At 36.2% G+C, this 13,879-nt stretch overlaps 1 protein-coding gene and 1 pseudogene across 1 annotated transcript; one reads left to right on the top strand and one right to left on the bottom strand.

Moving 5' to 3' along the window:
- Positions 1–5: 5 nt before the first annotated feature.
- LOC132302973 (ABC transporter B family member 15-like) lies at positions 6–6,435 on the bottom strand (annotated as a pseudogene).
- Positions 6,436–12,217: 5,782 nt separating this feature from the next.
- LOC132302203 (casparian strip membrane protein 2-like) lies at positions 12,218–13,172 on the top strand. The gene is made up of 3 exons (XM_059799074.1): positions 12,218–12,514; positions 12,715–12,838; positions 12,957–13,172. The coding sequence occupies exons 1-3, from the start codon at positions 12,276–12,278 to the stop codon at positions 13,170–13,172; spliced, it is 579 nt and encodes a 192-aa protein (XP_059655057.1). The 5' UTR covers positions 12,218–12,275.
- Positions 13,173–13,879: the final 707 nt, after the last annotated feature.

Genomic DNA, 13,879 nt, shown 5'->3' with positions numbered 1-13,879 from the left:
TGTCATCAAGAAGAAATAAAAATAAATATTTGCTTGAGTTTAGTAGAGATACAATGTTCGTGACTGCTGAAATGCACTAAATATTACCACATCTTTCAATTTCTCCACTAACATGCAATTATAAAATAAAACAAATTTTATAAGATGTGTTAATTGTGCAATGCTTTGTGAAATTATGATATAACATTTAAAATAGGATCAGATGTGTAAATATTAATTAGGACACTCAATTTTTTAAGTAGCATGGTCTTCTTGAGAAATAGGCATAAACCAAATATTTTTCTCCCCGAAGTACTACTTGTAAGGATCGGAGAAAATTTGCTTTTTCGTCAAATTAAACCACATAGGCCACCTTCATGGGTTGTTTTAAGTGTCAAATGTCATCATAGATTAGAGGTTTAACATACTTCAAATTATTAAGTGGATAGAGAAATTGCATCATTTAGGTTTAGCTTACTTTAAATTATTAAGTAGATAGAGAAATTGCATTATTTATATGTTGTAGTATTCATATGAGCTAGCTAGTCAACACCTTGAAGGGTGCATGCTGGACCTCTGTTGTAGACTGACCAAAGAATAGTAAGTACCCGAGCTTCCTTTCTGTAGTAGAGAAAAGTGGGTCCCCTTTTCCACAACCTTCCCTTTATCCATCACTACAATCTGATCACAGTTCTGTATGGTACTCAGTCTGTGGGCCACCACCACACACGTCCGTCTGATCATCAAGCGGTTCAATGCATCTTGCACCACTCTCTCTGCCTGTCCATCAAGCGCACTGGTCGCCTCATCAAGTAACAACAACGAAGGATTCTTCAGTATTGCTCGAGCTATAGCAATACGTTGCTTCTGTCCTCCTGATAGCTGCAATCCCCTGTCCCCACACCATGTGTCATATCCATCTTTAAGCTGGGTGATAAAATCATGAGCATTGGCTGCCCTTGCTGCTTCATTGATTTCTGATTCATTTACTTTTTCGGGCCCACCGTAGGCTATGTTTTCCCTGATTGTACCCGCAAACAAGGTTGGTTCTTGGCTTACTAATGCAATGTGTTTCCTTAAGCACCTAAGATGATATGACTTCAAATCTCTACCATCAATCATCACTGAACCGCTTGATGGATCGTAGAATCTCTCTATCAATGCGACGATGGTAGATTTTCCAGACCCACTTGGGCCCACCAAAGCCGTTGATTTCCCTGCATCAATGCTGAGGGTCCAATTTTCAAAGATGATCACATCAGGTCTAGTGGGATACACGAAGTGCACGTTACCAAACTCCACATGTCCCATTAGTTTGTGTGGTTTCAAGCCCATTGTGTCTTCGGGTTCAATTTGAGTGGATCGATCCAATACTGCAAAAACGGAGCTCACTGCGTCTGCACTTTTGGCCAGGTCACTAGTCATGGTTCCTGCATCGGCTATAACTCGACCTGTGCTCACTAAAATTAAGAACGTCTCAAATAAAGCTTTGACAGAAATTGATCCATCTGAGACAAGTTTACCACCATACCAAAAGCTTAAGGCCCAACTACAAGATAAGACAATCCGACAAGTCCAATGCCAGCAAACCATGATTGTCGATTGCTCTCCTTTCTCGGGCCTTCTTGTGCCTGATTGAATATCTTAAGAATTCGACATTATGCTGTCAGTGTTCGGATGTTGGACACAGCTTCTGCTGCGAGCTTGCTGCTTTCATTTTGGGCTTTGATAGCTTTTTTGGACATACTCTTGAGTAGCACCCTCCGGGCATATAAGCTGGCCACAATTATGGGCTGGGCCGCTATCATGACCACAGCGAGCCTCCATGCTATCACCAGGCCCATTGTACAAGATATGGTCACACCAGAGACTGTCTGCACAAGAAGACACATCCTATCCCCAACCAACGACCTCACCTGAAAATTGCAACACATAAGTGAAAGGGGCTTTACCCAAATTTACTCCCGCTATAACAGGATTTTGAGGAGAGACAACTCGAGACAGAAGTAACATATGATGTTTCCCAAAATGCCTGTTTAGAATCTCAAATTTGTCAATGAAACTGGGCATTAAGAACCAAATAACTTCTTAAACAAAAGCCTAGAGCGTTAAGATGGAAGAGATTACCAAATTGGCATCCTTGGCAAGCTTAGAACAGATAGGTCCAGTAGAATTTTCGTCTTGATCAAACCACTCTACTTCGAATGTAAGGATCTTGGACAACATGCTCTCTCTAATTCTCTTAGTTAAGTACTCTCCCATGGCAGCAAAGTTGTAGTGCTGTGTAATGTTAATGAGCAAAGAGAACACAGCTAAGCCAAGAAAGAACAATGCATACATCTTTGTCTGTGACTTGATCTCACTGTGATTAGGCAAAAAATATACAAACACCATGCTGCCCATAGAATACCCAAACAAAGGTTGCACTGCCCCATCTAGAATTGCACTCAAATAACCCAAACTTGCTTGTTTCCATTCCGGGAGATTTAGAAGTAGCAGTCTCCAAAATGAAGGATTTGGGAGGCGGCTTTGTTGTGTAATACTGCTCTTACAATCTTGTGATGGCTCAGTGATTGGTTCTGCAGCTGTGTTTGAGGACGTGGTGTTTTTCAAGCTTGAATCATGAGTACTATTACTTGTGTACTCCATATTTGGCAATGAAGGTTTTTTTCCAATTGTAGTGGTCTGAATTTGTTGCAGTCTAAGAAGTGAATTATATATCCCATTTATTTTTTGGCTCAACTCATCGTGTGATCCGGTCTCCATAATTTCTCCATTTTGGGTCACAGCAATTTTGTCAGCATTGCGAATTGTTGAGAGCCGATGAGCAACCACTATTGTTGTCCTTCCAATGGCAGCCTTGTCAAGAGCCTTTTGAACAGTTCTCTCTGATTCCGAGTCCAATGCAATTGTTGCTTCGTCTAAGAGCAGAATCCGTGGAGCCCTAATCACTGCACGAGCAATTGCAATTCTCTGTTTCTGTCCCCCAGACATCTGAATGCCTCTCTCACCCACCTGTGTACATGTGAAATAGTATGGTATTAGAAGTACCTTCTTGAAATTAGCTTGAAATGTATTATGTATGATATAGACCTGAGTATTGTATCCTTGTGGCAACTGGGAGATGAAGTTATGGGCATTTGCTACTACAGCTGCCTCGATAATCTCTTCCATTGTCACGTCTTCTTTGCCATAAAGTATGTTTTCTTTAATGGAAGTCGCGAAAAGAGATGGTTCTTGGCTCACTAAACCCATCTGTAGACGCAGCCATTTGAGCTGAAGCTTGTTAATATCAACCCCATCTAGGAGAATTTCTCCTCCGGTTGGATCATAAAATCTTTGCAACAGAGAAATTATGGTAGACTTTCCTGAACCACTAGCACCAACTAATGCTAGAGTCTTTCCGGCTTCTACTTCTAAGCAAAGGTTTCTGAAGACTATGTTGCTTGGCCTTGATGGGTATGCGAATTCGACACCCTTGAATTCAACCGTACCTGTAACATGTGGTAGAATCGTACCTTTTGTGTCGTTGGAGTCTATTTTTGGGACCCTTTTGATTACCAGCATGATTCGCTCTCCTGCTGAACATGCCTCGGAGAAGGTCTTCATGTTTGATAACCCTGAGCCTAGTGCCCTGAACAACATGCATGGTGAAAAGTTAAAGGCGGAAAAAAAAAAGGGGGAAAGAGAGGAAAATAAGTGATCAAGAAAGGAAAAGAAAAATTGTTGAGCAGTTATCAATACCCTAAACCATCATGGTATTGGTTAGTGGGTTATTACTCATATATATATATATATATAAACTTTTATAGTATCTATAAACTTCTTTATACTATACTCAATCTCGAACTCATACTCTAAACGTATATATGTATATATATTCAGCTCATTTAGCCAATCTCGAACTCATACTCTTAAGTTCGATATCAAGGTTGTTATCCGAACTAGTTTTAGTATTTATGTTCACAAATCTTAGAAGTGTTTTTCCAAGAAAACCGGGTCATGAGTTGCTCGAGATTGATTCGTTTACTTAACGTGTTCATAAATTTTGTTCAAGATCACCTAGTCGAGCATGGATTTCAATAAAATGCCAATAAATAAAAAACAAGGCACAGGAATGGAGAATTACTGGCCGGCAAGGGCAATGAGGCTACCGACGGCAAAAACAGTTCCTCCTCGAGCTCCATGATAAATCACCATTCTGCTACCAAACCAAAACATGAAGGACCATATAGCGAAAACAAGGCCTTTGCTTCCGATGGCCAATCCCTTGGCCAAACCCTGTTTCAATCCCAGCTTCACAGTCCCCTCGAGAGCTTTAGAGAACTCTTTCATGGTCTTTCTTTCGCCCACGAAAGAATACACTGTCCTTATCGACGAAATCGCCTGCTCTGCTATATTACCAGCCTTGTTATATTCCTCCATGTTCTTCCTTGTTAAGCTCATCAAAACTTTTCCGTACATAAAACCTGAAATGACCAAAAGTATCACAAATGGAAATGCAACCAGAGCCATCCTCCACATCATTGCGAACGCCAATATGTTGCCTCCGACGAACTGTCCCACGTTCATCAAGAAGTTGGGCACCTGTTATGTTAGTGAAACTTACAAGTCAAACTGATGCAGGGGAAGTTATGAACGTTCACGAATGAGCAATAAACAACTTTGAATCCACGAAATTTAAGTAAAGAAATATAAGTCAAGAAAATTGTGAAAATTTAATATTATCCTCCCTACCATTGTGTATATATATTATAATAATAAAAAAAATTCCCAACAGCATAAGAAAGTCCAAGAAAAGCTAAAAACAAGTTCAATTATTTATTTGGAAGTTAAAGCAACTTATAATTGATGGAATGGGATTCGAACCTGGACTTTTGGTCACAAGCATCACATGCCCTACCACTGGGCTATCGCACCACATCCTCAAGTCCAAAATTCAATTAATTCTAGAAGTTATGAAAACAGTAGAATAAGAAATCTAATCACTAAAAACTATTAAATACTAAAAATCAAAATAATCTGAGTCTGTTTAGACCATTTACAAAAATCCTTGGGCTTTCTTAAGATAGAAAAAAGCGATTTCGGGGTTCAGGATCTAAAAGAGGGGAATTTGGTCGAAAAATAGCGTGTCACAAGCCAAGCTAGTGAGTATCAATTGTTGGTCCGTTTTTTAATCGGGAGTGGTTTTTTTTTTTTTTTTTTTTTGTTTTTTTTGGTTGTCAAAATGAGCTTGTCGAAACTGTTTCAAAAATGTGAGCTGCCCGTTTGCCTTCTGAAGTTCTGACAGTTCAAACGGTCTCCATAATCATCGACAACCTATTTTACATCACAAACACAAGTGTGTATATATGTATATAAATATGTGATATGAAGAATTATATATGCAAGTAAGTATGTATGTGATTGTTATTGTATTGACCTTTTCGCTGAGGGCGTCTTGAATGACAATGGTGTCATTTCAAACGCTAGTGATAACCTCAGATGTGGTTGTTTGTTGAAGATCAAAGTAACCCACGTCTCGTCTAAGCATTGCTTTCAGATACTTGAATCTCAATCTCCTTGCTTGTCTCTCCCCTGTTCTAGCCCAGCAATATCCTTCTCTAACAATCCCAATATATATATATATATCAGCATTCAAAAAAAAATTGAAAAACCCAGTGAAAATCAAAAGCTTGCTTACCAAAGAAACAAGCAACCCAAAATCCGCATGAGGCATAAAGCAATATCACTGCATCCTGATTCAGTTCAATCATTGTGGAAATTAAGAGGAAATCATATACTCTTGACAAATATACAAGATATATAATAACATATTTGGTACAAGAGTAAAGTTATTCTATTGTGATCTCGAGAACCGAGTTCAACTTCTACACCTGGGAAGAACCTGATGGAATGTGCTAGTCCTTTCAGTTATATGTATAGATAGATATATAGATAGTAAGCAATCCACAAATTCACAAAATATATGCATATATATGGATGGAGAGAGAGAGAGAGAGAGAGGGAGAGAGAGAGGACCCTTTGAATGTTCTGCCGGAAAATGACGGGATTGGAGGTTGGTGTGCCGGCAAGATTGTTCATTAACATGCTGGTGACGAACAACAGCACCGGTGTTGAGAGACCATCGCCCACTGCTCCAATGAAGCCTAGAGTCATCAGAAGTATATCTATAGTGTCAGCATGGGTGAAGACAGATAGTATGAAACTCTTTGCCTTCTTCATCAAAGCTTAGCACTTCAGATTATGAACAGTACACGAGTTAAAGCAAGAACTGTCCAAAAACAAAGGCATCCATATAATATATATATATATATATATATATCTATTTATGTAGGATGAGCTTATAATTAGCCATCCACTTCTGGGCATGCACACCACACCTACTTTGTGAGAAGATATTCAATGCGTCCGGTGTACTGGGCTATTGCAATCGTTTATTATTGCGCCCATGAACATCCATGCACCGGACACATTGAATATCTTCTCCTACCTTGTTAAATGGTGATGTGATGATGTTCATTAGGGGGCATTTTCGTAATTAAGTTTGTTGATATTGAGTGGTTCCGATCCTAGGGAGAGATTGTGACTGTTAATAATATATGGTTGCATTTAGATATATATGCTATATAAAATTGATTGATAGGACCGTGACTGTTAACAATATATGGTTGCATTTAGATATATATGCCATATAGAATTAATAGGACCGTGAGAAATACCATGAAATAAATAACATTTATCCGGAGGTGTTTGGATCCTCTATTGTAGCGGAAAAAATTCTAACTTGTAATCCATGTATGTATGGTTTACATGAAAACCATTAATTGAAAATTAAAGCTCGGGTAAGTTGAGCTGATATTATTTACATCATTATAAATCGGACTAATGACATAGAATATAAATACATAAAGATATCACACCACTAAGCAAAAAGTATTTATCTAAAAAAAACATGGATTTTGTGCCTAAGTGGGAGAAGTTGTTGGTTTTCCTATCAACAATATATATATTGTTAGGAAAAGGGAGATTTGTGGGATTTGTTTTTATTTGTGGGTTGATATAGTGAATGATGATAATTTTTTAAAATTGTGTTTCATAATTGGTGTTACTGATTCTTTTTAATTGGTAACTATTTATATTATATTGTGGTGTTGTGATCTCCATTTAAAGTTTAAACGGAATGAATAAGAAGAAATAGCTCCCTCTTTATCGGCATAAACAAGTAAATCTTTTTGTGTTTTTTATTTATATTTTTAGATTAGAGAAGTGATTCGAGAAAAGAAAAACAGAATGAACACCACATGAAAACATAAAAATAGATTAAGCAATATGAGAACTTCTGTTCTCTAGAAAATTCTTTTTTTGTTTTTATTGTTTTAAAAAAAAATTTAATAATATAATTATTTATATATATAATTCTGACCAGGAATTCTTACACTTACATAGGCGCTTGTGGATAATTGATATTCCACTTTTTATTTTGGAATAAATAAATATATACTAATACTGAGCTACATGGTCTTTATAACTTTCGTCACCATTCAAAAGCTAACGCATTGATGGAGCAAATGGAACCATATGAAGAATCTGTTGAAAATTGAAACCAAGATCTAGCTTCACTAGATTCAATATATATATATATATATATATATATATATATATATATATATAATTAGACAAACTAATAATTGAAGATCTTCGGTTGAAAATTCATTCCGATCAATAATTATAATGTTGTGGTGTTCTTGTTGCCAAGCCAGTAGCACATGATACAATTGATTGTGTGATTCTCACAAGGGAGGTTTTTTTTTAGGTAATGGTGTGATTTGGACAGCATAAACCCATCCGTTCCCATTAAGACGGTTGTTAGGTGATGTCTGACACAAAGATTGGACCCATCACCCATGCTACCTTTTTCTACCAAAGACAAAGAATAGTGCCTTTGTGTGTGTTTTGGTATGTGAAATAAAACGGGACGTGGGCTTGGGCACTTACTGATTTTTTGTTATTTTCTGAATGGCAATATTTGACACGTCATCTTTGTAAATGTTATACGTCTTCCGCCAAAAAAAAAACCCAATTTGAGGAGAGAGATACACACGAAATTGGTGATGATTCACTGTGATTTTAGATGATTGGTCTGTTTTTTGTTTTGATAATGTGGAACCCTCTCAATCACGAACTCTTTGCACTCTTTGCTAAGTCAAGATAGGTACATGAGTAATTAGAATTTGCCTACACAAGTGTGAACACTCTGGACTTCTTTACACAATTGAGCTTGTATTTTACACAATTGAGCTTGTCTATACAATTGAAAATTTGGAATTTTAGATTTATTTGTACAAGCGTGAGCTTATCTGGAATTCTGTAGAGTTGCGTAGAGACGTCAAAAGTAGAACTCTATGAAGTAATTTAATATTGTATATATGTTATTTTGGGAGTGTTGTAGAACCCCATTCTAAAATTCTATTAGATGGTTGATATTGGTATATATATTAGCCATTCTTAACCGTATTATGCTCACTGAACAACCAACCAAATGTTGCAAGGGTGAGACAAAATACAGACTTTAGACTAACTAGTGATATATGTAATGTTTGATATGAGATTATATTAAATTAGTAGATAACAAGATAATTAAACTTTATATCTACATGATTAAACCACACAGCGTACTATCTTGTGGTTAGTACGCTAAAAATTTGTGACTAAATATGACTTTCATTTCCAATTAAATTTAGTTATAAATGTACTTCATAGTTACCGTGTATCCATTCTTCTTCATCATCTCTCCAATTCTTTAAATATCTTTAAATAGTTTTATTTTGGTGGGCTTTCTCCAATAACTTCGACATGAGATCTAATATAATAAGTTGTTCTTATGCGTCACTACAACTGCATCTTTTGATATACATTCATATTTGTGAGTGAGATAATACTTGTGTTCTTTCTATTTTATTTTGATGTACTAATCAACTTAACATCCGAAATAGAGAGTGCATCCACTAGAGCCATAAATTGGGAGGGTGGGATCAATTTAGACTCCCACTTCGTGTATCTCGTGAATGTGGAACTGTTTGGGTCCCACTTTATTGGATGGGAGCATTCAGTTATGATTGTGGGAGATCTAGAACTAGAAAAATGGACTTTAATTTAAATGTTGAGGAAGTTGCAAACAAAACCATCTCATATGGTGGAAGGCGAAAGTGTTATCATTTGCTGCTTAGGTCCTCCTCTCCAATCCAAACATTTGGTCAGACATGCTCTCTTATTCATTAATGTTCAACATCATCAAATCAGTGAGTTCTGGGCTTGATGCAATGTTAAGGAGTTTTGGGCTGAATATAGATTTGACCCAAAAGGCCATACATGCTACTTAAAAGCCCAGGACTCTATGTGTAAACCCAAACACTATTGGGAAGTGGGAGTTTCAAAAGCTTCAAAGGATATTAAATGCTTTAATTGCCAAACTATTGCTTGGTATAACGCTTTAATCGAGCATTTTGCATGCATGATTAATCAAAACTTGTCCATCAAACAAATCACTTTAGTTGATCAACCCAAAAATCAAAACGTGTATAAATACAAAATTTGAACTTTTTTCTGTAATCACTTTCAGCAAAATAATAATAGCAAAGGTTATATAAATTATGTGTGACAAGTTAGTAGTCCAATTATATATATGTGTGTATATATATATATTTGATTTGACGCTGATCCACCCCAGTGCGCACCGCAGCGCCCATTATGACTCCTAGTTCGCACAGCGACCAACCCAGCCGGCACAGCACAGTGCGCACCCCAGTGCCCATTATGACTCCTCGCTCGCACAATGACCAACCTAGCGAGTGCGAAACATAGCGTGCACCCCAGCTCCCATTATGACTCCTCGCTTGCACAGCAACCAACCCAGCGTGCACCCCAACGTGTGTGCACTGCCCAGCACCCCAGCGTCCGTTATGACTCCTCGCTCACACCCCAACGCCTACCCCAGCGCGCGCAGCACAACGTCCAAGTCCTTTAGCATCCTTGGTGGGCTGACTTTGATGAAATATATTCATTTGAAGCTAGAGTTGCTTCAGAAATCAGAAAATTAAAATAATAAAAAAATATTATTGTTGTATGGAGTGTTTAGATTTAGATAAAAATATTAACTTCAATGAGATTAGAAAAATATAGGTATATATATTTTTTCATAAGATAAATGTGTAATCAACAGGTTTGTGGTCTAGTGTAAAATAAAAAGATTTTAGGAATGGATGGTAACTATTCATAATTAAAATGTGTTAATTAATTAATGTGTAATTTGACTAACAAAAGCATCCAAATCTTTTATGTTAAGCCGATTTCAAGTCTTAGCAACCTCAACAACCCTAAAAAGATTAAGAAGGAAGAAATCTAAATCTAGCAATGATCATTAAGTATTACGATGCATGCATGATATATAATTTTGTTTGCTATATATGTATTTACTTCAACGGAAGGCTGAATTTAATTTTCGCGTATGGTTCTTTTTCATTTCTATAACATTGTTATATCAAAGTCCTTATTTTATATTAAGGTGTGAATGGGTCCTAATTTATGAGCTGATCTAGTTGAATTAATTACATAATCTCTAAGTTTCATTCTCACCATCTTTGGTTCGTCTCTTCTTTTTGAATGGTGTTGTGGTATGTAAAGAATTCTGACTAAATCATTATTAATCTAACTAAGTCACATAATTTATTGAAGGAGTAGTCACGTATTGCACCCGAATTCGTCTTAAATTCACTATTTCAAAATTTTGAATTTGCGAAATGGCAAGTTGGGAGTGAATTCACCCTAAATTCAAGATTTCAAAATTTTGAATTCGCGAATTCTAAACACGCAAGCATATTTGTACACTGAATGCATAATCAGATCTCAACATGCAAGCGTACATGTTAATTATCAGTACATGGATTGCATAATTTATTATTTAGTAATAAAAATAAGTAGGAAAGTAAGCCCAGCACAATAAGAGTTAAGCTAACTTTTAATTGTGATATAATTGACAGAGTTAAAATTATATAACTACTCCATACAATTAATTAGCAAAGACAATTATAAATAAATATTTATTAATTTGTAATATTATTATTTTAAAAAATTTAATAAATTAAAATGATATTTTTGCAAGTGGAATAAATACATATAAGTTAATATAGGGACACTCCCATGATGCTCCCCCTCTCAAAATTTTTAGACTTTGACGTTTTTTTCGCTCCCGCTTTATATGACTTAGTTTTAAACTTATTAAAAATATAACAAAATTAATTTAAATTTTAGATGAAAACGTCATTAAATTTTTTTTACATGGAAGCAAACAAATGGAGCCTTAGTCTTTTCTTTTGACCTCTCTAAATTGTCATTTGTATGAGAAAAGTGAAGTTCTCCAAGTTACATCACTGAGATATTGCTGCTCTACTGTTTGATGAGAGATGCTGTAATATCGCAGTCATAAATATCCATGTTTCAATGGATTTAAGCAATTGTTTTAAGCAACTTAGATGGCTATAAATGAATAAAAGACATATATGCTATATATATATATATATATTCCAACTATTTTATTTCATCTTTTTATTTGAGGCTTGGGCTTAGTGGTGGCTCCTTATTCGAACAATATTTTGAAACATCTCTGTTTCATTATAATAGATTCATTACAAAAGGTGAACTGTATTACACAATTTTGGCAAGATTTGCTCTACAAAAATGGGTACTTTTCACCTATTAAATTCCAATTCGAGTTCTTCTAGTAGTTAAAGTTAATATAGGAAACTGGTTCATGTTCCTTATCTAATTAATTGATACTTTTTTTTATTATATAAAAAAAAAAGAGTATTTTAATTTTATTGTAAAGCCCTAGTTCCTACTCCCTCAATTCCCCATTAAAGTGGTTTTCAAAGGTATATATATATATATATATATTATGCAATAACTAACCATGAATATGATATAGACAATCCTACCATATTCACTACCATGTGGTTGAAAGGTGATGAAATAATCAATTTCAATGTAGTGGAAAGTTCTCAACAACTTGATCTACCAATTCCTCCATGTGTTGAATAATAATATAGTAATATATCTACCCACTTAATTTAATTACTCATAATTAATTGCAAAGTTCATTGACTAATTAACTCTTCCGTGGTCCTCTATATAAAGTCTTCCCATCTATCCATTTTAATCACAGCCTTCGAGTCTTCCTCTACATCTCTCTCTCACACACATACACACACAAAGTTATATATCTCGCAACTCAAGTCAAAATGAAGACCGGCGAGTCAACCACCATTGACATTGCAGAGACAAGCAGAAAAGGCCCAGCGGCTCCAAAAGGAGGAAGAAATAAGAAAGGCCTTGCAATATTCGACTTCGTTCTGCGGCTGGGTGCCATAGCAGCCACTCTAGCTGCAAGTGTCACCATGGGAACTAGTGATCAGACTTTACCTTTTTTCACCCAGTTCTTTCAGTTCTCAGCCGGTTATGACGATCTACCCACTTTTCAGTAAGTACATTTAATTTAATTTTTATTTATTTTTTTCAGCTTTTGAAGAAACTCCATCACTCATCTACTTGGCTCCTGAGTTGTGCACAGAAACGACTGATGAATGCATGTCAAGTCAAAGGCATGCATGAACTCAATCGATATTGTTTAAGTAACTATATATATACATATACTTGATGTGCATATATGCATGCATGCAGGTTCTTTGTAATCGCAAATGCAATAGTTTGCAGCTACCTTGTACTCTCCCTACCATTCTCTATACTGTGCATAGTTCGCCCACATGCAGTAGGACCAAGGCTCCTCCTAATCATATGTGACATCGTAAGCTCCCTAATCACCACTAGCGTAATTGCAATAATTTGATCTTATATATATATATATATATATATGGTACATCTTAGCTAGCTTATAAATATATATATATATATATATATTGCAGGTGATTACTGGTCTGATCACAGCCGCAGCTTCTTCAGCTACAGCCATAGTGTACTTGGCTCACACTGGAAGTCCAAGCGCAAATTGGAATCCAATCTGCCAGCAGTTCACTGATTTCTGCCAGAGCGTTAGTGGAGCGGTGGTTGGATCGTTCATGGCAGTGGTGGCGTTTATGTTTCTGCTTTTCTTCTCTGCCTTGGCTCTTCGAAAGCATTAATTAAGAAGATTGAAGTACTGTTCTGTTTGAGTTGATTTTACATTGTTCATGTTTTTCCGATTTGGGTGTAATTTTCTTTATTGTATGATGTATGGAAAAAAGAGTGTGATGATCGACCATGATGGATTAGGTTAAATATGGTGTGTCATCAGTAAAATTGCTCCATTGTAATCTCAAGATCACGAGCTCAAAACAACTAAACAAGAAACAGTCTATCTGTAATCTATATGCGTAAGTAAGACTGCGTACTTCCAAACTCTAGCAAGAACTCAATGAGCTAGTCCTTTCAGTTAGATGTATAGATAAATAACTCCCTCCAACCCACACAACGATTGACTGTTGTTGAGAGTTAAATCTCACCTTCATCACATATAGCTAAAATATCATCACATCACATTACATCAATATAAGCATATATAAATATTACAATCATACACATCCATACACAACACAATATTTTACATGATTCACCTAACTCTAGGGCTACGTCTATGGGAGAGAGATTTCACTATTATGAATCAAGGAAGATAATATACAATCACATGTCAAAACCCCACTCACTCACTCATCATCACTTATGAGGCTACATGTATACAGTCGGGAATTACATATTTTCTCCCCGCTCCTCACAACACTCATCCTTAAACTCCCTTTACATCTATTCTCTCTTCTCTCTCTCTCTCTCTCTCTCTCTCTAAACCCCTTAC

This window comes from Cornus florida, unplaced genomic scaffold (genome assembly GCF_030987335.1).
Source record: "Cornus florida cultivar Cherokee Brave unplaced genomic scaffold, ASM3098733v1 CherokeeBrave_3.0.0_Hap2_Chr04, whole genome shotgun sequence".
Lineage (NCBI taxonomy): Eukaryota > Viridiplantae > Streptophyta > Magnoliopsida > Cornales > Cornaceae > Cornus > Cornus florida.
This window is presented reverse-complemented; position numbering and strand designations above follow the sequence as displayed.

Bases quoted from the DNA above. Each gene is read 5' to 3' on its own strand.
- LOC132302203 (XM_059799074.1), top strand. From the start codon at position 12,276: ATGAAGACCGGCGAGTCAACCACCATTGACATTGCAGAGACAAGCAGA. The intron at 12,515-12,714 runs GTAAGTACATTT...GCATGCATGCAG, and splicing joins GACGATCTACCCACTTTTCA to GTTCTTTGTAATCGCAAATG. The intron at 12,839-12,956 runs GTAAGCTCCCTA...TATATATTGCAG, and splicing joins TCCTAATCATATGTGACATC to GTGATTACTGGTCTGATCAC.